The sequence below is a fragment of the Dufourea novaeangliae genome, unplaced genomic scaffold (assembly GCF_001272555.1).
Source record: "Dufourea novaeangliae isolate 0120121106 unplaced genomic scaffold, ASM127255v1 scaffold56, whole genome shotgun sequence".
Lineage (NCBI taxonomy): Eukaryota > Metazoa > Arthropoda > Insecta > Hymenoptera > Halictidae > Dufourea > Dufourea novaeangliae.
This window is the reverse complement of record NW_015373942.1, coordinates 6,772,924-6,798,825: the sequence shown is the minus strand read 5'-3', so window position 1 is coordinate 6,798,825 and position 25,902 is coordinate 6,772,924. Positions and strand designations below refer to the sequence as shown.

General features: G+C 45.7%; 1 protein-coding gene across 1 annotated transcript in view; it reads right to left on the bottom strand.

Annotated features, from left to right (window-relative positions):
• LOC107185886 (homeobox protein SIX3) overlaps nt 1-25,902 on the bottom strand; it is a 46,639-nt gene that overhangs the window by 668 nt on the left and 20,069 nt on the right. The window contains exon 2 of the mRNA XM_015573660.1: nt 610-1,005. Within this exon, the coding sequence (XP_015429146.1) occupies nt 610-1,005 (396 nt within the window). The remainder of the gene's footprint in view (nt 1-609; nt 1,006-25,902) is intronic.

The following is a 25,902-nucleotide window of genomic DNA, read 5'->3' as shown; positions in this document are numbered from 1 at the left end:
TTATAGGGCAAGGGGTTAAGGTATTCACTCGGCTGGTTGGCTTTGCTGTTTGATCCAAATGAATTGGAGCGATGAACTAGATAGAATGTATCAGTTCGATCGATAATTTGTTATTAACTTCATTGAAATGAAGTACTTGTGTCTCTAACCCACTGGCAACCGCTCTCGTTATGGTAAAACAGTTATAGCTGGATTATTCTAAATGTAATAGCGGGAAATTTTAACCCGGTGAAGACAAATTGTTAATTTTCTTAAGCAACCTATACAACTGAGAAGAAATGAGTATTTCAAACGATGAGTACCAAAAATGCCAAACCATGTGGCCTGCCATTACGCTTATGGTCATCAGTGGGCTAGGCAAACTGACAAGCAAGAAAGAAGAGTGTCCATTAACGCCTCATTTTCACTCCTAACAAACTCAAAAATCATAAAAGCGGTGCAATATGCCTGTTAAAATCAAATTAAAATCTGGAAAATTTGAATATAACAGACACATGGACTTGTCACGTTCGATGACGTGATTAAAGTCTACCATCGATTACGTTGATAGTCAATCAGACTCGCAGTGCTCGCTTAAGGATGGACTTTTTTTGTCAAAGAGGGGCTTACCTCGATCCAAGATCACCCCTGGGTCCTACAGCCTGGAACGGGCTCGTTTCTGTCAGCCTGAAGATCCCGCCACCTGCGATGTTCGGATGATTGTGTTGCGGGCTGTGCGGTCCAAACCGGAAGCCCGACGGCGGGAACTTGAAGGCCGTCGCGTGGTTGAATCGAAACTGCGATTGCGACGGATCGAAACGGAAATTCAAGGATGGCGGTGGTAACGGTCCGAGGGGCCCGAGAGGAACAGGAGATGGTTGATGAGTCGGTGGAGGCGAGGAACTTGGCGACGGAGGCGACGTACCGCCGAGAGAAATGTCGGAGTCCTCAGAGTCGCTGCCGCCCGGTCCGGGGCTCAGCGCGCGACGTGTATTTCCGTTTCCTGTGCCAGATTGCTGCTGCATTCTGTAACATAACGTGGAACAATAACGTTAGCCTACGTCAATTAATTTCGTCGTCGCTTAGCTGGAAGGGGTGGTCGTGGTGGATTAATTGATGTGAACCTGATTGGTTCGTGAGCTCCTCGACATTGAAAGTTGATTGAAATCTTGTTCGCGCATTATTGTGTCGAATCTAGAAATCGAGAGACTCGCTTGAAGATCCTTTTATAAATTAACTACCCTGCACATTGAACAATTCTTAAAAAGTTGAAGTAGTTCTAATATTAAATTTTATTTACAAATTATTTATAATTAAATGTCTAAACGTACGGAAGTATTGTCAACCGTCAACGAGTGCGGTTCGTATAGCTGTATCGTGTGGTACGTTTCACGAAAGATACGCCCGTATCGAAAGGATCAAGTACCATCTTATTCACCAATTCTAATACCAAAGAATTCATTATTGATGCAGGAACTTCAGCTTGTCGCAATCTATCGTATATTATTTTACACGGCTATTATGCACCCATCCGTTCTTTTCTGTATCGATTACTCGAGCATGCATCGTCTATCGCGGGGTTAACGAAAAAGGTCAGCCCAGCCACCAATAAGCGGAGGCCGTGTCCGTCATGAGGCAAGAGACTGGCGTGGGCGTAGATCGCGATGAGAATTTTAATTCGTTCCCGCTTAAACGTAATAGGTGGATGTACGCGGCGCTGAAAAACACTTTGTTTCCAGTCATCGTGGCCGTAATTAATGAGCGAGCTCATCCTTCCCAGGTGAGCAAGGATTCACGGGAGAATAACCGACGATTCCACGGTGACGACGGCTCGTATGAAAGAACGATCCACCTCATTACTCGAGAGATCACGGATAGATAAAGAAAATACCGCGGATTTCTCACGCGAGCCGTCGTCTGCTCGACATAAACAGCGAGCCAGACGCGATCGAAACGGATGTTCCGACCTGTCGACAGGAAAATTGTTATTCACCGTGGGCCACACACGATGACTTTTTAGCCCATTAATCGGGAAAAGAGTTAATTTGCCTCTGAACAATGTGAATTTAACGCCTCGTTTGTATTCGATTGTATCTTGCTGCAATTTTTCGTTTTTCATGCTTTCACCTGAAGATTTCTGAATCTATTATAATGTCTATAGTAGTAGAGATTGAAATGAATTTCATTCTATTCATCTGTAATTAAATTTATAATAGGTATTCATGGCAGAGATAATATATTTCCAAACGAATACATTTACCAAGAGGAAACGGGTTCTTCTTGATAAGGTATAAAGAGAAACGCGAATCATTCCCCAAGTCTGCCAGAGACAATGAGATGTTGTGGTCGCCTTAAAAGCCTCTTCGGCTGCAGATCGATTCGACGCCCGGCCCCGGCCCGAGATACTCCCGTATTTTCTTTGCTAATCGAGTTTCGAGCCCGCACAGTTACCACGGTAACACCTCGAGTGATTTCGAACAGGTTCGCAGCTCGAACGAGGATCGCGTCTGGGTGCTTCCTCACGCTCTAAAAAAAAGGGGACGTTCGCCAGGAGCTGATTCACCTCTCGCGTCGAATCCGACCGCGAGCTAATGATATCTCAACGGTGAATCGTTCGTCGATGATTCGTGTATTATTCGAAAAAAAATCACCTCCCGATAACTCGTATATTCGACGTTCGTAACCACTGCCCAATGTTTACAATATGGTGAACTAAATAAACAACGTTGTTCAGTTTAGCAGATAATATTCTTATTGCTATTACTAATCTGTATTAAGCCAACTTTCAATATTATTTTTGAGTGTCATATTTTGTAATAATGTTTAGTTCGCAGGAAGTGTAAAAAATTGTTTTTTAAAATATCTACACGGTTAACTCTTGTGATAGAATTTGTAACATTTTGGAAGTCAAATTCATCAAATCGATGCACCCAGAAATATGATTTTAATTCAGCTTAAAATACATCTATGAATTAAGTTTAATGATATACAAAATACTTACGGAAAAATAAATGTTTCAACAATACTGAAATCGTGAGGTTTCTATTATATAGTTCGTCAGTGTGATATCGGAGAGATTCATATAACGAGACGTCAAGTTTCACTGACGATGACGTGAATACGATTTATTCGATTCGAGGGGTAGGTGGGCGAAGAAGAAAAGGTGCGGGACGACACGATGGAACGCGTCCATCTCTCCTTTTTAGCCCCGTGTCTCGATTCGACGGGACACTCGACGCGTTTTAATTATGCCTCAAGACCGCTCTCGCCCTTTGTCTTCCGTCCTTTCACGGAACACCCGCACGAGCGGGGCGCGACTTATTATGTGCCAGCCTCTTCGCGTTTTGTTCCGCTAAGTGCTCTCTTCTACGACCGATCGTCGTCCCCCCCACCATTCACGGACCCCCCCGTCTTAATGTCGTGACATTAAAGCGCGGAGGCTCGAGCTTACGGTGTTAATTTTTCGGGCGTTGAATTGCGACCGGAGCAACATTAATTTCTCTGATTCTTTACGCTCGGTTTGCTCCCGGGGGAAAAGTTGCCTCAGGTTTCTTTCGGTTCGTCGGAGTTGCCGTTGTTAACGATCGTTTACGAGAGGGATTTCAACGTTATTTACATAATTTCGAAAGGCTAGTGTTTCTTTTTTCCAGCGTTTATCAATGGGTAATTACTTGATTCGTAAAAACGAAGAGTATAATACTTTATCCACTGTTGTGAGTTAAGAGCTTGCACGAACCCATGGTACTTTTACAAGCAGCCTTATTCATCGATCACTATGATGAATCGTGAATTCATATAATTACTATTACGGTACCAGCTCTCGGGAAGATACGTCTCCGTTACAGAACATTTGCGTAAATGAATATTCCTTCCACCTAAAGTAGCCCGCCTAATACACACACACGTGTTTCTACGTTCATCGTCCAGTCTACTTCCCAGCTTCTATGAATATTTGAGCGACTCCGCGAACCGATGAAATGACTTGATACTTCCGAGGCAGAAATTTTTCAGCTCCCGAGCAATGTACATCCTCCGTCATTTTGCATGCAACGATGTTCACGGTTCCCTCGGTTTTGTAAACGCAACGAGCTCGAAACCTGCCGAGGCGGGGCCCGAGAAGACGGCCCCAGACGGATTTTCAACGAGGGCCCATCGTTTCTTTTTTTCGGGGTGGGGGCCTGGCAATATATTTGCGGGCTTGTTCGATTTTGTAAACGCAACCAGATCGAAACGAGCCGAACGAGGCCTGAAAAGGAGGGCTTCGGACTGATTTCAACGAGGGCCCATCGTTTCTTTTACGTGAGCCCTGGTAATATATTCGCGGCATGTGTCCGCGCGTGCACGCGGTTCCCTCCCGAATTCGCGTGGCGAATCGAGGACCGCGTCGAACTGCTCGAACGAGGCTATATCACAGGTGACGCGGTGTTTTCGAGTGGTGGTGATGGCACGATTAAAAAAGAAATTCATCAGGCGTCGCGTCCAAAGTGGGAGAGGGAAGTAGGGGGGCGGGAGGGGAAAGTATCAGGTGCAACCAGAGGATGCCCGCGATGAGGATGCGCCCCGCCGTTAAGTATTTACGCCGCATGACGAGTCACTTTTGTAATCCCTCCGTATGTTGTAAAGTATTATGCACGCGGACGGCGACCAGGGCTCAAACCGTGACGGAAGCTACTGTAATTACGCGCAAGATGGTCGCGTCCGCCGCCGCCGACGACGACGTGGAAGACACGATCGATCTACCGATCGAGAAACTAACCGCAGCCGGTGAAAGGATCACAGAGAGGCTTTCGCGACGACGAGGGGCCTCTTTAAACGGTTCGATCTGGTGACTGGAAACATATGCGTGCGATGATACGACAATAGGTGATAAATTGAGGAAACCGGGAGGCAAGAAGCGAAGAATCTTACTTCCGTGCTTGTTCTGTTGAGAAATTGTGAATATGGATTATATTCTAAATATTTTCTGTTACGTAAACTCTTACAATTTTTCATAATTGGACTCAGACATCGCCATCCAAGGTTTAAAGACCACATATACACAATGAATCACATTCCCTGAAATCTGCTATAATTGTTAACAAATTGCAATCCCGCCTGCCTACTGAAAGTCAACCTCCACAAGAACGAGTCACTCCAATCGCCCAAAGAACATCGCTCGAATTCCCCAGATTCAGTTCCCCCTTTTCTCCCGTTAGAACTAGTTTCTCCGATTCTGTAGCGGCGAGCAGCGTGTAAAAAAAGAAACGATCAATTTCAACCTGATATCAGAATCGGATCTATACCCGACTCCGGCTAGAGTGACGAGGGCTATCATTTTAACAGAATCTACCCCCGTGTCGTGCAGCGTGGATTTTCGTGCGTGGTACGAGCCCATCCCCGTGGCATCCCCCCTGCCCCCTACCTTCCCCGGGAAGCCCCCACGATTTAGACCAACCCCGTGCCATGCTAAATACCCGGGCACAATGGAGAACATATCATTCGAAAATCTGAGCTATACGACGAAGGCCTCCACAAAAGGTAACTGGATACCGGTACGAGGAGGAGACGGCATGTGAACAGAGGGCCCGCGATTTCAAGCAAACGGGACCCCCTCTTGTCTCTCCCCTCTACCCACCTCCCGTACCCAGCAACCCCTCGTCGTCGTCGTTTCACCGCTTCCTTTTTTTTTTTATCCTTTTTGGTCTCTAGCTCATTTTTAATAGCCGCTAATAGAGACGTTAAAACGATACGGGGCCCTCTTGGTCGACTCGGTTGTCGATGCTCAGTTCTTTCTTCGCTCTGCCTGGCCCCTCACTTCCCTCCCGCCCCCCTGCTCGCCTCTAATAGGACGTCGTCTCCTCTGTTTGTCTTTAAAGCAAGGGTAAAAAAAAAGCCTGTCTACCACCCTCGACGAGTCGGTTGTCTCCCGTTACTCGAGACCGATCCAATCCATACGATTCAACGATCCAGAAGAACGTGCGCACGGATTTGTCAAACAGATCAGTTGCTTCTGGCGAGATTCTGTGTCCGTTCGACTCGACTTTTACCAGCGAGAGGAAATGAATTCGAACGGTTTGACGAATTTTATCGCGTTCCCGTGAGTGCTCTTGCTCGATGGGACACGGGCCCAGCTCGAGACAAAGAGGGGTCGCGAAGATAACAAGCGGCCACGGTGCAACGTACGAGCTTGCTCGAACAGGTAGCCCATGATTTGCAGTATTTTAATCCGGACGAAGATCGGGAAGCGGTGGCCGCAACATGGCGGGTTTCGTGAAACGAAGGTGAACGGCTAGAGTAGAAGAACGGCCTCGTTTCGAACGATCGCTTTCGGTCTTCTCTTCCTGTCAACCGTCCCCAGAAACCGGGCAAATGTTTGTTCGCGAACAAAGAGTATCCACTGACGCGGCCGACTCGCCTGTTTCGCCCCCAGGACAACGAAACCTTGATCTGTTTGAGGAGATTTTTAAACGTGGTCGCGAGAAACGATATCCGTTCACTGCTTTCCCCGAATTTTCTCCCATATTTCCTTTAAACGTGTCCCACAGACTCTGTAATTACAGCAGAGCTTGAAGGACAACGTTCAGAACAATATTCTACGTCGTTTCATAAAAATTTCTTCATTTCTTAGGTCTGAATTTAAAGAACTTTTACTTTTGTATTTTTGTAATTAGTGTTTAGAAACCGAAGACTAATATACATTTTGTTTCGGTGATTACCATATTTTCCTTTACCTAGCGATATATCCTGGCCACAGAGATAGCAATCGTATGGTAATTCGATTAATTTGCATGACCGATGCTCCGTCGTATTTCAGTTACCACATTTAAGATTCACGATTAATGACGATGGAAAATATTACTCGACAAAGATTTAATGGAACTAATCTACCAAAACTGAATATTAGCGATTTATAGAACTTCTGGTTCCATACCGTTCATTAAATTGTTCTAAAATAATTATTTATACTCTTTCAATACTTTTGAGACTTGGTGACATATTTTTCACCTCCTATTTACCGTTCAACGAGAACTACGCAATCACCTTTTCAGTTCAATCGGTCACTGTTCTAATTTCCACGTGATCATTAGCTCCACAGTCAGCCATATTGTTTCGAAACTTTCGATCGACAGTTTCTTCCGCTCTCGGGGTGGCTCCTGGTCATTCACCAAGAAACGACAAACAATTTCCTACAGCAGCATAGACATTTCGAGTGTTTGCGCAGCTCCTCGAGGCATCTACTACCCTCCTGGACCGTTCCGTGGGAAAAATCCTTGGAAATTAAATCCTTGCTTCGGCTTCCACCGACCAGGAGGATGCTCTGTTCGAAGACTAATCCCGTTGTTTTAGGCCGTGCTCACCGGGCCCTTTCCGAGCCACTCTCGAGGAAAAATTACTCCTGCGTCGGTTGGCAATCATCGCGAGGCGGCGGTCCGTCGGAACGTACGACCGAAAAACGTTGTCCGTCGAACGAGTCCCAGGAAAAATATTTGCACTCAACCGAGATAAACGAGGATAGGATAATTTTCCTGTTCGTGTAACGGTGGCGTCTCTTGTTACTTGAACGTTTCTCGGGTGCAGCAGTTCCGATAGGATGTTGTTCGTCTTGACAATTACCGATCGGCAGGTCTAATGATCCGAGAATGGCTAATTAACCGTCTGTCCAGAAAACTATAGATCGTTATCCGGTACACGGACAGTTTTAATCTTCCGCTTATTCGAGCCGTTTTCTACTCGATGAAGTAAGTAGAAGGAGACGTGACCAGCCTCGATATTAGCCGTTCGTTTCGTAAACATTTCTGTAAACACCGTTTCGATGTGGCCGAGAGATAAGCTACGCGCCGGGGGGAACGTTTAAGGCCCCCGCGCGTTCTCGATCAGAATTCCGCGTTCTCATTTAATTTAATGACCCGTTTTCGAGAAGCTGCTCGGTACATACGTCAGAAATCACTCGGTAAATAATTAATGTGTAATCAGACTCGGTTTGTGTGCGCGTACGAAAGGGACGAGACTGGTCTCGGCGGCTGACGAGGTAGCAAGGGCGTCCACCATCGAGGCAACGCGAGAACGAAGGGTGTTTGCCGGCAAACATCGTCGACGACCTCTTAACGTGTCCTAAACCTATGCGTGGGGTTCTTTTCGTTTGGCCAAAGTGACGTGAAGGAAGATGGTATCGCGGAGGAAGGATGGCTCGCTCGTGCTCGTCTTTTAGAACATTTCGTTCGTGCCCTCCACGGAAATCCTGGGGATAATGCTTGAACGAGGTATACTCGAACGGAGAATTGATTGTAATTATACACTTGACTGACGACTGAAATTTCTTTGGGAGGAGATTTTAAACATCATTTTCACGATCAACTTTCGTTGTTCGAATAATGGAACAGTAGATGGAAACCATAGATATTTTCATATTCAGACGTTCTATAGTACAACGAATACAATTGAAGATGCAGTAAGTAAAGTAAGAGAAATTTTCACCCATTGTACGACTTTAACATCAAGTTTCGATTTTTTTAGACATAATAGTACGTCATCGACCGTGGAAGTTAATCAGAAATTAGAGTTATACTAAATTTATGTACATCAAATATTCATGTAACCATGTCCCCGTATGGATGATCAGATTGGTCTCGTCTGTTATTGTACTGTCAGAGATACGTGTGCGATAGTTTTCGAACCGGGGCGGCAGCGAAGAGAAAGGGTGCGTGGAAGGTGAAACGAGTGCACCGCAATCGATGTCTCTCAATTATCACGCGACGAGGAAGAGAGGAACTTCAATGGCATCCGATTGAGGCACGCGCCGTCGCTTAGAGGCTCTTCGAGGTTCGAGAGCCCTCGAATTGATTCGAGTCCCGTGGCACACTTCGGGGCAAATTAAGTTTCGCTTCTGAAATATGCCCTCTCTCGCTCTCCGCCGTCCTCCCTTTCTTTCTTTCGCCATTCATCTTCGCGGCGTCTTTCATCCTCCGGGGGATCGGTTCGTCGAATCGGTTGTACTCCGTTGCGAATCGGCATCGGGTGCAGCGATCGTTTCGCTTGGTAGAAAAAAAAAAAAAAAAAAGAAAAGAAACGACGATTGGAGTGACGACGGAGATGAACGACATTAGAACCGTTCGATTAGGACAATAACTAGGGACAAAGGGGACTCTGCTCGACGACGGGACCGTATCGAATTCACGAAAAATTAGTCTCCATCGGAGTGAATGAGAAGGGATCCTTTAATTCCTGTTACTCCACCGATCAGGAGGAGACCGAATTGTAACATAAGGAGGGAACGTTTAGCGAAGCGAGAGAAGGACGACGACGACGACGGCGGCGGCGGTGGTGAACGGGTCCACGGGAGCAAAAAAAGAGGCACTGGCTGGCCCCCGGGTAACCTCTCGTTTGCACCGAGCGGCACGCTCAATTAACCATTTTCAGGGAAAAAATTCGCCGGCCAAATTCTGCGCGACAGCCCGTGAAGTCCGCGGCTCGTGTTCACCGCGAGAGGCAACCGAGCCGGAGGACGGAACAAGTGGACGAGGATCGAGGTAGGAAGGTGGAGAGGCCCCCGGTAAACGAAAAGGGAACAACGATCCGTGGTGTGGTTGGGAAAAGGAGAGAGACAGAAACGGTGGATAGAAAGAAGAGAATGAAACGGAAGAAGAAGAGAATGAAGAGAAGGAATAAAAAGAAGGGAAAGTAAGGGGAGGTCCATTGAGGGTAACCCTGTATCGTTTTTCAAAGAGGCCCTCCGGTTCCACACCGTCGTCCACGACTTTTCTTCCGTCTTTCCTTGTCTCTTTCTTCCGCTGTCTTTTTGTCTCTTCCCTCGCGAACATCGTACGGCCACGGCACGGTGTAAGATTTCACGTGTACACGCGAGATGGATCAGATTGGCCTGGCCTTAAGCCGTCGCAAATTACCCCGTAAGCCTTTTAGTCGCCGTGTGTGTTTTGCTGGCTGCGCGCCCTAAACCTACCCCGGGACCCAACTTCTTCCCTGTCCCTATCCTCCTACACCACCACCACCTCCTCCTCTGCCTCTAACTTCCTCCCCCGGGGTCCCGTCACCCCCGCCCCCAGCCCTGGCCGCCGTTATTATTTTGTTGCTCCGTAATATCCTCGTAACCCCCGTGGGGGCTTTGCCAGGCCACTCTAAAGGGAATCTAACCCGTAGAGCCCCGTGGTCTGTACGGGGGTACATTACCGGAATAGTTCTAAACTCGGCGAATTATCAACCGTGCACCGAACAGCGGTCCTTTATCCTCTCCACTCAGGGGCACGGGGAAACTTTAAATTGGAGAATGGCACCTGATGGCTGGAAGAACTAGGTGCTGAGTGGAATGGGGTCGTTTCGACCCTCTTGTAGTTATCTGCCATAGTTCTACGTGTTACATGGCTACTTTTTGTATAGGATTTTTCAATCGGTGCCTGAGACAGAACTTCTATTCTATAATAGTTCTACCTACGTATTAGAATGAGAAATATGATAGATCAAGATGGAATGAAATAAATTTGTCCTATTATCTGAAAATTTCTTTATCCAAACACTTATATCCACCTATTAGTTCGAATACTGATAATTCTATTGTATAACGTACACGAAAGTGGGGAACAGTTCGATAACAATTGACGAAATGAAACAAATACAAATTTTTGCGAGATAATCATACTGTAACAGACTGTTTTCAAATCTCGTCGACACTACTACATACTCAACTCCAAAATATCCATATCCCCGTAATAGTGTTTTCGGCGCCGTAATAGGCTTAGAGACGCAGTATCGTCCGCTAAACGCATCTTTCTCAGCCTGGTTGGTGGTCCCAGCATCAAAAGACCAAGACGCGTAGCCCCGGGGGGAGGGGGCGGGGGTAGTAAAAATTTAACGCAATTCCGAGTGATTACCGCGGTCCCGCTCTGTGATACACCCCTTATACCATCCACCCCTTGATTGGCTTACATTGTCGATGCTTAACCGTTTCATGCACCAGTGACCGACTAGGGGGGATATCATTGCGCGCGATAGGGGTAACGTTTTCATAGCCCGGGGGCGGCGGCGGTGTCGTCATTGTCAGGATTCAAATGTAAAAATCGTCCCGGGTCCCCGAACCCCATCAGAGAACGGATCGCACGGCGTTGAAACAAGCCGTATTCGAACAATCCGCCGGTCATTATATTCGGGAATAATTCACGAATCGCGTGACGACGCCCCGACCTTGTCCGCAGGTGGCCGCCGTTATCGTACCGATGTCATGTAGTCCCAGTAATTGTATTTTTCTTTTCACGGACGTTGAAATTGTACCGCGTTGGTTATATTATAATTCCCCCTTCCCTGCATCTGTAATTCCTTTTGTCATCCAGGAACATAATAATGGTAGTTGGTAATGGTAGATCGAAAAAGATACATTGGTATGAATCGATGTACACTAAAGTCTCTAGAACACACGGTATTGAAGCCGTATCATTCGTTTAAACAACTATTATAGGCGAAACGATAATCATCTGATTGTTAGAACGATCGTTGGCTAACTATTGCGTTGTTCTGGAAAAATATATCGTGTGTAACTTTAGTTACTATTCTCCCCAGAGGAATGAAATCGCTCAACGGTGGCGACGAGTTAATAAGCTACATTCTTAAATATTCAACATCTTCCGGTAGATTTTGAATAATTTCTAAAGAGCCAGTATATACATTCTTTCGAAAAGTGGTCCTGGACGGATCAAGATGCCATCTGAGATAGGAAATAACTTTTCGTGTGTCGTTTAAGCTGCAAAAAAATTTTTATGGAGAGGGGGGGGGGGGTCACTCGATACCTGCCCGTAGCATAATACGCGCGCCATACGTGCGTGCAGAGCATACTGTGCACACGGCCAGGTATATAGGTATGCGTACCGCGTTGAATCTACGCGTCGCGTCCAGTCCGCCGGAGATACCATCTCATTCAAGGATCAGGATCAGGACTACAGTGTTGCATTACATCACCGGTTACGGTTATCCCTTAATATACCGGGTGCTCTCTTAACGAGACCGTAAGCGGGCGTCGTGTTACATGAGGGGGGTTTGAGGAGGGGGGTTGAGAGGGGGCCTTTAACGAGAGAAAACAAGACGAAGAAAAAAAAAGCAAAGGAAGAGATATTCGAGAGTCCTGCTCCGGTGGAGAAATGGGCGTGCCCTTGTAACCAATGTGGTACAATAAGGATGGCATTAGCGCGATGAAACTGATATCCGCCAGAGACCGCTGAAGCGGGGAATAAATGCATTCGGTGACATTGAGGAATTGAGCCAAAGGGAGAACATTTTGATTACACTTAATTGGAGTATCACTTTTGGTTACATATGTATTTTTTCATTCGGTTGACCGAGCGAATATTAACCCAATGCAGATATTAGTAAGCACTCTTAATATTTCTCCATTATTAGAGAGGTTTTTAACATTCGTGCACTGTTCGATGAATTATTTACTGTTTCTTGGATAACACTAGTTCTGAATTGAATTAGGGCAATATATTCGTCTATCGCTATAGGTTATCATGCATCCAAGCTATTGGTGTCAAATTAACTTATAAATTTTTATAATAAAGAATATAATTAAGAATCAAACATTGGTTTTGGGTGAAACTAACACGAACACTGCACGAGGGTTAAAAAATACAAAACGGTGTACCGTAGTAAAGTTGGAAAGATAAAGGTACTACTGGGCGAAAGGAGACTCGACAACCATATCACGAGTAAACAACTCACAATCAGTTCAACGCGATTGAAAACAAATTTGCGTATCCTCGTAAGATTTGAGACCTCTATGGATCATCGAATGACCAAACGATCCCTTCAAACAAAAAAAAAAAACACTACAAGGCAGAGGACAACATCGTCGGTGTTAACGTCGCTAATTCGCGACGTTCCGTGTTCCAGGTACACGCGTTATCGCCGCGGAATACAACGTTTCGCTGAAATTAAATAATTAAAATATCATCCGTGCGCTCCGGGCGATTCACGGACAAATTACAAACCGTGTCGCCGTTTGATATTCAACCGAGCGTGCTTGCGGTGTGTTATTACCGTGCTCTCTTCCTATTAAATGCACCGTGTCACACGAATTCCCACCTGAAAAGGTAGGAACGCGTCGCGTCGAACGACATCGACGCGCGTCCCATTGTGGCCAGGCGACGAAAGCCGTCGACACACACACACACACACGGGCCGCGTGCGGTCGTTCGAACGAGGGAGAAGGCTCGTACGCACACCGTATCATATCGCGCATAAATGCCCGTGTCGCAAGATTTACTACGTCTGATTAAGCAATTAAGCCGGGGCCGAGAGTGCATCCGTGGTGTTTTTTGCCACTGGAGCCAGGTCCTCGTTACAAGCTTCCATCGTCTTCGATATGGTAGCTTGCCAAGGTTCCAGCTTCTTCTCTCCCCATCGTGATCCCTGGCAAATGGACATGAGAGGGAGAGAAAAAGGAGAAAGGAATACGTCAGAGATCCCGTCACGGTAAACCTGGTACCCGCTAATTGTCGCTATAATCTATGCCGCAGGACCGAAATTCCAGGGTTGTTAAAAGCTAACGATTACACACGGACGCTGCGGGAAGCGTACAGGGGCTACGTTAATTATCCTAGCTAATAACGCGAAGCTGCGCGTTTACCAGTCGATCAAACTTTCCATTCTACGGGGCTATTCACTCGCTAGACGGAAGGGTATTAATGACGAACGTCCGAGGTGTTTTTAGAAAACGACCAGGATACACGCTAGTGTGTTCGACTAGCTTCTGACCGGACCGATGTTAATCGAGCGTTGATTTATGCAAGCTGGGAGGCTCGTTTAGTGGCGACACGGAATTCATCGGCGATTATTTAACAGCGATTAGAAGCGATTTCGAGTCAACGAGAGAGACTTGAATAGCCTGGCTATGTCGTGTCGTCGGCAAAGAATCCGTTTAGCTAATTTCTCTTCGCAGACTGGAGCTACCATCCCCTCCCCCCTCCCTTCCACGATGTCTGCTGTTGATTCATTTTATTAATTTTTCTCATTCCCCGCGATAACTCGATCCGGAGACGAAAAGCAACGAGCGTCGTCTTCGGCGACCGGGAGAATTAAAGACGTTACCCAGCAGCCATCCCCGAAATCGCTCCGTTCGAGCGTACTTCTTCTGTTCTTGTCCCCCGGGGTTCGTGGGGTGGGGCGATCAGAGGAAATTGCCATCCCCCGCGGAGACAGTGGAGGCTCTCTTCAGCGTCCTGTATTTATTAGCGGCGCTACACGTTATTATCATTTCCGAATCACAGTTCCCGGTTCCTGGCTCCCGTTCGAATTTTCTTCGTTAACGATCCAACCGTTTTTCGACCGTTCTTCGCTGATTTTCAGCGATGTTCGCGCGCTCACGAGCTTCTTTTTCTTCCCAGGGCTCTCCTCCCCGTTCGACAAAGAATCGAAGGACGTGTCCACGGGGAATAAAACGTAGCCGAGCAGAAAAATTAAACGCATTCAGTATCCCGTAGGGGTGGACCGAAACGGAGAAAAAGAGAGAGAGAGAGAGAGAGAGAGAGAGAGAGCGCGAATCAATTTCTGACGTGCCTCGGCCGTGTCCGTGTAAACCAATTTCAGGCAATTTCGCGTCAAGAATAGCCTCTTCAACAATGAATTGACCCCGCCCGCGAGGACCTTTCCAATTTTAACCGATCTCGAGAATACTCGCTCGAGGAACCGGGGACGCCTCCGACTTCAGTACCCGAAATCTCTCCCCTCATCGCCTGCGCAACGATTATAGAGAGCTGGGCCCGAATCGTCCCGGTTGATATTTCCTTGACCGAAATGTCCACTCGATATCGCCTTTTTATAAAACCATAATGCCCGACTATTAGATGTCCTAAATGCCGCAATAGGGAGCGTACGTTTTATTCGTGCACTTGAAAATTTGGATCGACATGAATTCCAAGAAAGGGAACCCAAAGTTATACTCTGTTTCATATTTATAACCTGTCTGCAAATCAGCATTTCTTTCCGATAGACAGTGCTTGGGAATAATTTGTCGAAAAATTATAGCAAATAATGCCTGTGATCTTTTATAATTATACATATTTGGTGGAATATTTTTGAGTCAGCTTGAAACAATTCCAGATGTCTAGGTGCGTTATTTACCGTCGATTTGTAAAATTTGTTAGAAAAATTGTACACTTAAATGTTTATACAAAAAAATCTTTTTCTACCTAAATACTATAGGTAGGCTATAAGTATAAAACAGAGTGTATTTCCGACTGAACTAAATATTTACACTCGCTTTGTACTCCGAGAGTGAATTTTCTTCTTTTTTTTTTAATAATCCCGCGTCTCCGGCTTCATTCTCCCAGAAGAATTGCTGCTGCCCCGAACTACTACTTTATCGTCGGTATATTTTCACGAGAGCCGCGTGTCCCGGGTAAAATTAGCGAATCCCTGCTCCCCCGAGGCGTCGGGATACGCATCGTCCACGGGGTGGTTGCTCCGGGCGCGATGGGGTAACGTCCCGTGCATGTGCCGGCTGATATTCCTGGCCCCTTTTCAATGTTCCGGCTTCTTGAAGTGTCAAATTTAATAAGCTCGCTATCTAGATTTTCTTCCGACGAGAATACACTCCGCAGAACCAGGTCTCGCAACCTCGATGTCTATACACAGAATAGCTTCCCAAACTTTTTTGATTCACCGCCCCCTTTTCAAGATTTTTTCTGATCAACTGCCTCCTTTGGCTAAACTATCTCTATTATCAAAATTTCCAAGTGTAATTGTGAGTGTAATCTTTAAATCTTAAAAATTAAGATTGAAAATAAAATAACTAGAAGGTCTCTCCAGATCTCCACAACACTCACTTTGGGAGCTTATGATATACAGTCGTGAGGAAGGGATTGAAGGCTTGATATGTTCTATGAGTCGATAGCAATGATAGATTTCCGGGCGAAAAACACTTTCCATGTCTCAGATATGTATATTTATATTGCCTGGAACGTTGCGTTAAATAGTATACACCTACGGCCGCGTAATTTGCCTAGACGTCGTCCCGAAATTTATTATACACCCCACAAAGCAATCAGCCTTGCGTTCTAGGAAAACTCGATTACCGGAGGCGCATAAATTGCTGATGGCTTGATCTCTCTCTCTCTCTCTCTCTCTCTCCGTACACTATGATTCCACTTTGTTCCACCTCAATGTCTGACTCCGTGGCTTCTACGGACCGTTGGTGAAACGTCGATATATTGGACAAATTTGGGAAATCAATTTCGTGTAACATGGATATCGACTGTATAAACCAGTAATACAGTATTTGTCAATGGGAGACGTGATAGTTGGACTTGGAAGAATCACTTCCTACTAGTAGGTGTACCAACAAATAATCTACTGCATTTTGTCAAATTTAATATTCATTTTCGTGGAAATCAGAAGCCTTCGACGTTTCAGTGATATTTCTTTTCGCTTCTTTAATGTTCCTCGCCAGTTTGAAAGAAGTAAAGAGTAAAAATATCTTTTAAATTAAAACCGTCTTGCCAGTTTATTGAAATGGTGGATTACTTATTGGTACACCTAATATATTACCTTCTACTGTTCTTTTCATTTAAGTTAACTGGAGCTACAAAGAGTTCAATTCTTGCAACACATTTTACGTCCCATCAAGTTTCATTCCACGATTCGAGGTACACGTCGAGACTACCCGGACCCCAGTCTCTCTCTCTCTCTCTCTCTCTCCTTTCGTGCAACGGTCCCCAAGTCTATAGATCATTCCAACTATAAACTGGACTGATATAAAAATATAATAAATGTATCCAGCGGGGAATCGAGACACCGCGATTAATGCTGCCGCCACGCACCGCTAATTACCCTTCACGTAGCAACCCGAGTCCTTGTTAAGACATTCGCGCCGGGTTGACATCGTTGCATGCAGATACAACGTCATTAACACCGACGTGATCGTCTAACATGTAAACTCGTGCGTAAGCGAGGCAACATTACGGACGTACAATTTTTTTTTTTTCGTCGGCCGTTTGCAAATGGTCCCTCCGGTGTCCGAGTTCCCCAGAGAGTCGTAATGACGGTAAGCTCCGTGTGCGTTCGATAAAATCGGCGACAGAGAATTTCGGAAAATTATGGGGCTCGATCTCCATCAGCGTTTCCTCGGAACACTAGTAGCAGAATTACATGCAGATTTCGCGAGGTCTCGCCGCGGTCCGTTATACGATTTTTTGCCCAAGTTCGAATCGCTAGCAGCTTTTCGGCGGGGCCATGCGCATGCACGAGATCGTATCTGCGGGACATTTACGTCAAAAAGGCTGAACAGCCTGTGTACTCGTCGGTAATTAATCCGTTATCTTCATCGTCCGATCCCGATTAATTTTGCGTCTTGAGCCAACAACGGTAGTTTTCACGCGTGCTCTGTACAAATACGTGCATGTAGGACGCGTAGATTAATCGAAGTTTTGAAAGACAGACGCTTCCGGAACTGGAACCAACTGTTGGGTCTTCGAGGTTTTTTGTTCAGGTTTCACAGATCGCGAGAAACATTCTCTTAATTGACACAAAAAATTTAAAGACTTTCTTTCATACTTTGGCAATATTATTCTCGAAGCGATTCGTTTTATTTTTTCCCTTTGTTTTCATGCTGTATTTAATCCTAGATGACTAAACTATTGTGAAATTGCGTCTTCGAAATCGAGGTGTTTAGAAATAGACTGAACCAATTGTTCATTGTCCTTAAGTCTGACTATCATAAATATTTGTAACGTAGGTTTCAACCTTTATGAAAATAGTTTCTTTTTTTTAAACATTACGTCATTTCTTTCAGTCGTAATTTTTTCAAATAATTAGTAATAACTAGACTGTGGACTTTGTGCATTTATAGCATTCACGACTGTGTAGAATTCAGTGTAGTCGAGAGTTTGATAAAATCGAAGGAGACATGTATTTTGTTTGGAACCCTAATACAATAATAAATATACTAAATAAACTTTCATCTGATTCATACTTCTGTACATTAAAATTTTCTTACAAAAATAGTTCCGTGATGTACATTAAACGATCCTTTCCCAAAGTTTCACCAAAAGCCACACGTTTCACACTGACAATCGTCAAGCAAAGCACACGAAACGCTATTTCCCAAGGTACAAAGACCAGTCTTTAAAACAGCTGTTACATTCGGTTTTGACTTTTTGGATTTTAATCGAAGAATCTCGTGCGATTATAGATCTTTCCGTGCACCGGTGTTGGCGTCTCGAAACGAATTCTTTCGCCGGTCCATAACCACCGTTTCCCCCCGGTGTTTAACGGCAGGTTGATTTTTTAAGATTTTGTAATGTAGCCGGCAGCACAACCGGTTTCACTGTTACGTATAGAAAGCGCGTTCCGCTTTTTTTTTTCTCCCTCGCCCCGATACGTATACCGCGCGACGATATCCGTGGATCGATCGCGCACCGCGATCGCCGGACAAGTGAGAACCCGGCGAAACATACGTGGCGTCGTCCTAGAGTAGACAACCCGTTTTTAATATTCCAGCCAGAGACCGATATCAGGGCCGTTGGGCGTCGGCCTTTTAAGGATCGATGACGTTTTCTCGAAGTCGTTCAAGTGCGCGTGCGGACTTAATTCGAGCCGCGAAAAGGTAACCGATTTCGCTCACGGAAACGTCCCTTTAACTTTTCTTGTTCCTCTCCGCGACGATTCCACCGATTCTTACTTCCTCCCACGACAAACATTTTTCTCGATTTGCGATCTGAATTCCACCGAGCATCGTTTCTCGTTCCTCCGCGTTAATTCGCCATCTGGTCGTAAATCCCTTCAGGGTCGAGGATCGCAAACGACTATACCGTAACTAGAAACACGTGTGTAATCATCGCTACTTTGCACGTCGGTAATTACACCGTGCTATTACACGAAAAACGGCCGTGTGCCTCGGACGTTGGGCGCGTTCCACGGGGACAGGAAGCGTCCACGGAGGCGAGGCGGAGGAAATCGCGTTTTAAACGATACCCACGCGGCTATTATACATACGTACGTATATGTATATACGTGCGTTTGCCGGTCGATCGTTGGCCCGCGATTATTACGCAACAGAACCGCGTATGATTCGACACACGCGTTAACACGCGATTCCGTGTCTGTAAAACCGGAGACGGACATACACGGTGCGTTTTTCGACGAACCGTCGATTCTGCGTTTCGTCGCGTTTTCCATTTCCGGTGTAATTAGAACCACGGCGTCGGCGAACCTAACCTAACTCGTGCGCGCACGCGCGTATCTTGCGGCTCGTGGAATTAGCTTTTGCGTAACGCGAGAACGAAATTACTCTATCCCCCCATTGTTCTTCTTCGGTGTAGATTTTTCCTCTTAGGTAGAACTGTAGGTGTCTCTCCGTTCGCCGCGCAAAGTGGGCACCCGAGGCCGCGGCAAAGAAATTTCGATTCGACAAAACGATAAAACCGGTTTAGAACGATCCCGCTGGATTAATAGCACTTTTTATCTTCTGGGTCGGCGTCGAAGCCCGCGCACGCGGAGAGGTTTGCACGCGGTGCACGTCTCGGCCGTTGATCACGTTCCATGATCGCGTTTATCAAGACAACCGTGGAAAAATCGAAATACAGTAAATCCTCGATGAGTGTTCGAAGGCTCCTCGGCACTGAACATTAAATATTTGATAAATTAATAATTATATACAATTTCCACCACTGTGCTAAACCTCATTAAAAAGTTACACCTGGGGACCTCTCCTTATCAGTGCCGTGGGCCTTCGAACACTCATCGAGGATGTACTCTATGTATTCTGTATTTACCAAACGATGTTAGCGAACATTTTGCAGCAATGCTTGTTAATGTGAAGGCTTCGATGCAGTTGTGTTGTTATCGTGGACGGTGATCGTTTCGCCGGCGGGCCGAAAACCTCGCTTTTCTTCGTAAATTAGGGGCTCCGCCGGCTATTTTTCGATGGCGGATGTGACGATGCAGCCTTCGGAAGTGGCCCTTTTTGTTGGTACCCGCGGACCCGACCCATCCAGCGGCTTAATAACGGTTTCCTTCGCCACTCGGCTCGTTTGCTATTAAGCATCGCGCTTTTTAGCTACTCGCCTCGGAAATTCGTATCCGACAATAGGGAATAGTCTGCTTTTTTTTTGTGGATGAGTTCTGTTAACAGAGGTTTCTAAGCAGGTGGGTCACACTGGTGTATTGGAAGTAAAATTTATAGGATCTTGTTGTTCACAATAGAAGTATTTATGCGTTGAGTTAAACCCTCATTACTTTCATTATTACTTCACTATTAATTATGTTTATGGAATCCCAAATGTTCCTGTTCAGAAATTCAAAGCTTCGTGTATTTTAATGTCGCCATCGGTGACCACCATGGCAGTCAACGTGTTAAGTAGAGACACTTTTCTTAAGGGACGAACAATTTGGGTGTACATAATGGTCCAAGGGAGTCAAGTCTAAAAAGTTGAATGAAATCGAAGCCGTATTAAAACTGAAACCGGAAGAGAATTAAAATACACTTTTTCTAGGTCACCCTCTATACGTAGTGATATTAAACAGAAACTGCTAACTAGCGCTGACTGGCAAGTCTTGTATACTCCGGACTTTCTACCGATACCAATCACAACCGTGTTCCCACAGGTATAAATTAATTATTTCATACGAAATCGAGGTACCCGATCACCTAGCACCGGTACCAAATACGGCGACGAATATGCCAGTTCAACGACACGAACCAAATGCATTGCACGTTAAAAAACTAACATAAAAAAAAAGAAGAAAGCATCCGAAGATGCACACGCAATCAATTACAAGTAACAAATCAATTCATCTTTCGTACCTGACAGACCAAACATCATCCAACGACCACTACCACTGTACCATACGCAGCTCCTAGTAATTTCCATTACATCGAAGAATCAACCCGGTAGCGGGACGAAGATTGATTTCAAGAACTCTCCATTCGTCGCATCGAATCACGCCACGCACCGTGAATCCGGAGCAATACGGTCGCGCGATTACTCGATACACTAGAGCTTCAAAACGAAAACAAAAATGACGAAAAAATACCGCCAGCATGCTTGGGCTTCCCCTTAAACGATAATGATCCCCGGGATAATTCGGAGCATGCATAAGAAGCGCCTCGTCGGGAAGGTTATAATGATCGTGTAACGAAACGCGAGACGAGGAGGCGCGTCCACTCTCTCCCTCTTGTCGTCCCCCTTCCTTTTCACCGCCATCTCTCTGGTCTCTTGGTCCTTCTCGTACACGGGGTGTATACACCTTGAAAGCGAACGAATGAGACGGCGATTTCTTCCCGTGGTCCCGAGAGAGCTTTAACAGGCGTGCGCAGCCGTTCGTTCGCGTAAACGACGACGTCGAGGATTAACAGAGTGGTGGGGAATGACGGGGGCCTCGTTAAACGTCAAGCGTAAGTACCGTAGACCGATGTGGACGGTTGTCTAATTGACTGTAAAAACAGTGCTCACCTGGCTAGCACGCGGACGAAATTAACCGTAGTGAGGCTGGTTTTGGGCACAATCACGCTCGCCGGGCCAATGAGGGGCCTCTTTGGCTTGTCCACACAGCTTGTGGGCCTCGACGCGGTTCGTTCCACGATTCGATTCCCCCCGGGGCCCCACTTTGATCGGGCCCTCTTCGTCGGGATTTCATCCGTGGCTGAAACGCGTACTCGCAATTTCGCGGGATGAAAAGCAGGAAATGCCGTCGGAACACCTGTCGTTCGCGGCTAGTTACGCAGCCGCGCACCTTTCCGCTTTGACGCCGCGTGTCATCGGCGATTTCGCGGCGAGGAGTGTCCTTTTTGCCCGCGCGTGGATCGAGGGGGAAACGCACGCTCCTAGATCGCGGAACTATGCGGAAAACGCGGGTTCGCTTCCGAGTTGTCAGCGTCTTGGAAGCGTTGATTGAGACGAATTATGGCGCTTCTTGGTTCAATCGAGTGGACGGAATGTTCCGTGAATTGTGAAGGTTCGTTCGTTCTGTTCAGAGATGCCAATCTATTGGCTAGATAGAAAGCTTTAAAAGATGCCCATGAAGATAAAATATGTACTTGCTTATTATTCATAAGATAAATAGGAAAATTTTGGTAGTGAAATGAACAATATGTATTTTCGTTTGAATGTGTAGTTTGAGAACATAGGAATGAAGTTTTTATATTAGGTGTATCAATAAGTATGTAATCCACCATATTTCTTTGAAATACAATACTTATTTTCGAGAAAATAAAGTTATGTTCTAAATTTAAACTATGTTGCCAGTTTATTAAACAGAATTATTGGATTACTTGTTGGTACACCTAATACATTAGTCGATAACATATCCGATATCTTTGATCCAAACTTGTTAGTGAATGTGACTATAGTTCCAATAATTATAATGGCTCTCAAATTTAAGTTCGGATTTCAAGTTCAGTTAATTAGACGCACGGTAGAATTTCCGGTGAATGAATGGTACCCTATTCATAAATGTGCAGGATAAGTTTATACAGACCAGTACAAAGCTGAAGTCTGCGACCGAATGGTGGCTGCATAAAACTGCTACGCGCGGTTAATTATCCTTTACTAATCAGCCAGAGGTGAGGCGACCGTGCATCTGGCTCCTCAACGTGCCCCAAAGGCAACCATAGGCACGATGGCACGACGATAATCGCAAATTGGATTATAATTTGCAGGAGATAAGTCACGCTCGTCACCTCGACTGCGGAATGGCCAAGACCAGAGAAAGAGGGAATCCGTACAGAGAAGAAGAAAGAACGTACACGTTTGTCAAGAACCCTTCGAGCCCTTTTTCCTTCTATCTCTCTCCTCGACCACGAGTGCCCACCCTCTCCCCGTCAATTATTTAATAATTGAATGCGAAGGAGCCGAGAGTCATCGTTTAAATTATCATTCCCGAGCCACTGGTCGCAACATACAGCCAGTACACTCGATTTCTCAGTTCTCAACATTCATATCGACCTGATAACAAGTTTCTTCTGGCCCATCCCAATACCATCGATATTTCATTAAGATTATTAACTATACCATAGAATAATATTTGATACACCCTAGGAATGGTATGTAATACTTCAGAAACTAGATCTACATAGTTACATATAACAAAGATTTCATCATAAGTCACAATTCCTAAACCCTAGATTCACTCTATGCATCCCCACTAAACGACCGACCTTTTGAAGATAAATCAACAGAGATCCATGTTCTCTGACGAAGTTCAATCTTTTAATTTGCGCGATGTTAGAGACCACGTCTCGGTACTTCGATTGAAAAACTTCGTTTCCTCGCAGCGGTTCTTCCCTAATCGAACAGGTAAAAGCGTTCGAGGATCGAGAAGAATGATCTCGGAAGCGTGCGGCGTGAAGAGGTCCAATCTAAGAGATAACCAATCGACTTTCTAACCGATTCCGTTCAGGATATCGAGCACTGCCCAAGGCGAAGAGAGACTTTCCTCGTCTCGTAGCCCGTCATCGTCACGAATCGAAGCCGAAGCGCACGATTCGTCGCGGCCACGTTGTTGCTGCTCGTTCGCAGCCTTGATCTTTATCCTTCAGCTAATAAATAGTTCTAGACGTGACTACAACGTTTCGTGACAAGTTAATCACGCGGGGGTAAGAACGATCCCCGGGAGGAATCGCGGCGAGCCCCGCTAGATGAATCCACAGAAACCGCACATATTTATGTAAATGCGCGCGGGACCCAGGCCCAGGTGCCTAGGCCGCCTTCTTTGTTTTACAAATATGGCACTCGACGCCGCGGGAACCGGCGGCCATCTTTGTTTGATGACTCGACAGTAACCGCGGCTCCGTGCCAGCAACCCCGACGATCATCGCCGCCTCAGCTGCCACACGATTCACGTGAATTCTGTAAAAACCAGTTTACTTTTGGCTGACCGATCGATCGAGACTGGCTATCGTTTTCTACGTGTTCTGTGGCTCGCATTACTACACTGTATATGTATAGTACAGGCTTACGTAATTCTAGCTACCTGATTAACGAGGCTGACGATCGGAGGCTAGATTACTGGTTCTCAGATTGTCTAGCTAAATGGTGAGAAAATAGAAAGGATGTTGACGAAGCACCACAAGCTTGACGGGGATCGGTATAATCAAGGTGAATAAATCGTTGATTAAATATGTGTACTGATGCATTTAGAAAAATTAGTGTACTTAGTAATCTATGATTCTTGTCTGGATTTTCTCTATCAACACCTATTGGAAATAGTATTTGGGCAATTTATGGTTCGATACTCGAAAATTGTACCTTTTTACGTGGCCACCGGTCACGTGGTTGCTAGTGCTTATCTGTTGTATGTGTGACGGGGTGTAGTTGAAAAATCTTTTGTCGAAGCCTGTACGTGTGGCAATATCCAAGAGTGGTATTTCATTTTTCCTTACGATCATAAACACCAAAGACATAGCTCAAGTTTATTGCGTGAAGTGTTATATACATATTTTCTTATGAAACTGAAGCGTACTGTCGATTGAATACGATACCCGAGCTTTCTAACAACACCGTTTAACTCTAAAGAAGTCTGTAGTACAATTTTTACGATTTTCGACTCTATCAAATCCTCGACCAGGGATTAAACCTATCCTCTTACTTCACCCTCCCTTGTTTTCGATTTTAGACGGTTATGTTTGCGCTCCACGTCGAACGGTAGGGTCCGGGCGGAGGTGGGATTAGGCCAAATGGTAATCCTGTAGGCAAAGCGTGGCATTACACGCGGTAGCCGAGGATGTTTTTACAACGGGGACACGTTAACGCCTCCCTCCCTTCTTCTTCCTTCACTTGTTTCATGTTTGCTCGCTCGTTTGATCTTTAAGCACGCTTCATTTGACGCTTATTTGCGCTAGAAGCGCGCGCTCCCGTGTGTGTGTAAGTGTATGCGTTTCGTCTCGCGTGTCTACCGTCCGCGAAGTTGCAACATAAGGCTGAGATTTCACAGCTAGTCGTCGACGTCGGAATGAAAAAAGCAAATACCCGTGGGCGACAACATCGACGGACGGAGGAATGCCTCGGGATGAGTAGCCTTTCAAGATACTACTTTCTGTTGGCTCGACAATCCGAAACGTTGTTTCTTGTTGGAATACAATCGCGGGCTGATTAATCGTGTCCCTTTCCACTGCTCGATAGAATTGGAAGATTCCAATCGCTGAACAAATTACAGCATCCTTCGCTTCTGTTAACTTCGAGTTCGAGATACCGAGATTGCTAATCTAACTGTACCAACTGGTGAATGAAACTTTCGTTATTTACCTTTGCGTGTTCTCTAGAGTTTCAACCCTTATTTACCGATTACGTATCTGTTACTCGGATGATCAGTGGGTCACATTGAATCGAAACTTTAATCGATTTAACGAGAACCCAGATTGCAATATACAGAGTTGTTCAGAAGTTTAGGAACACCGTTTGATCCTAAAAAACACACGAATGTTACTTCTTAATTTTGCTTCTTGTAGTTCTTTGGAAAATCTAATTGGCGTCACGATATCATTTAGATAGGTAAAGGCGGAGTACACCTATGAATCGAATGAAACAACAGTTACACTCAGAATCGGACGGAAGCTCCATCGCCTATCGAGTCCCGCCGCGACGATCAATTTTTCACGACCCCCGGGGGCCCCCGTGTCAAGAGGCGCGGATATGAAAAATTTCGAGCAGCCGGTAATGAGGCCCGTTCACAAAAGCGCCGCGTTCACGTTTGGACAGCCACTGTCATTTGTTCTCGGATCCCAGGGTCATTTGTCTGACCGCGGGTCGGACCTGTCTTTTGTTGCACCTTCAAAACAGCATTGTGCTGGGCTAACGACGTCCATCTCTTCGCCTGGCCCTCCCTATAAGCGCCGATATACACGTAGGGGTGGGATGGCCATCGTTTGATTCACGCGTGCCTCCGTCTAATCGTGCGTTTATCAAAGTCTCCGAACCCAGGTGATTCTTGAATCGACCACGATATCTCCTC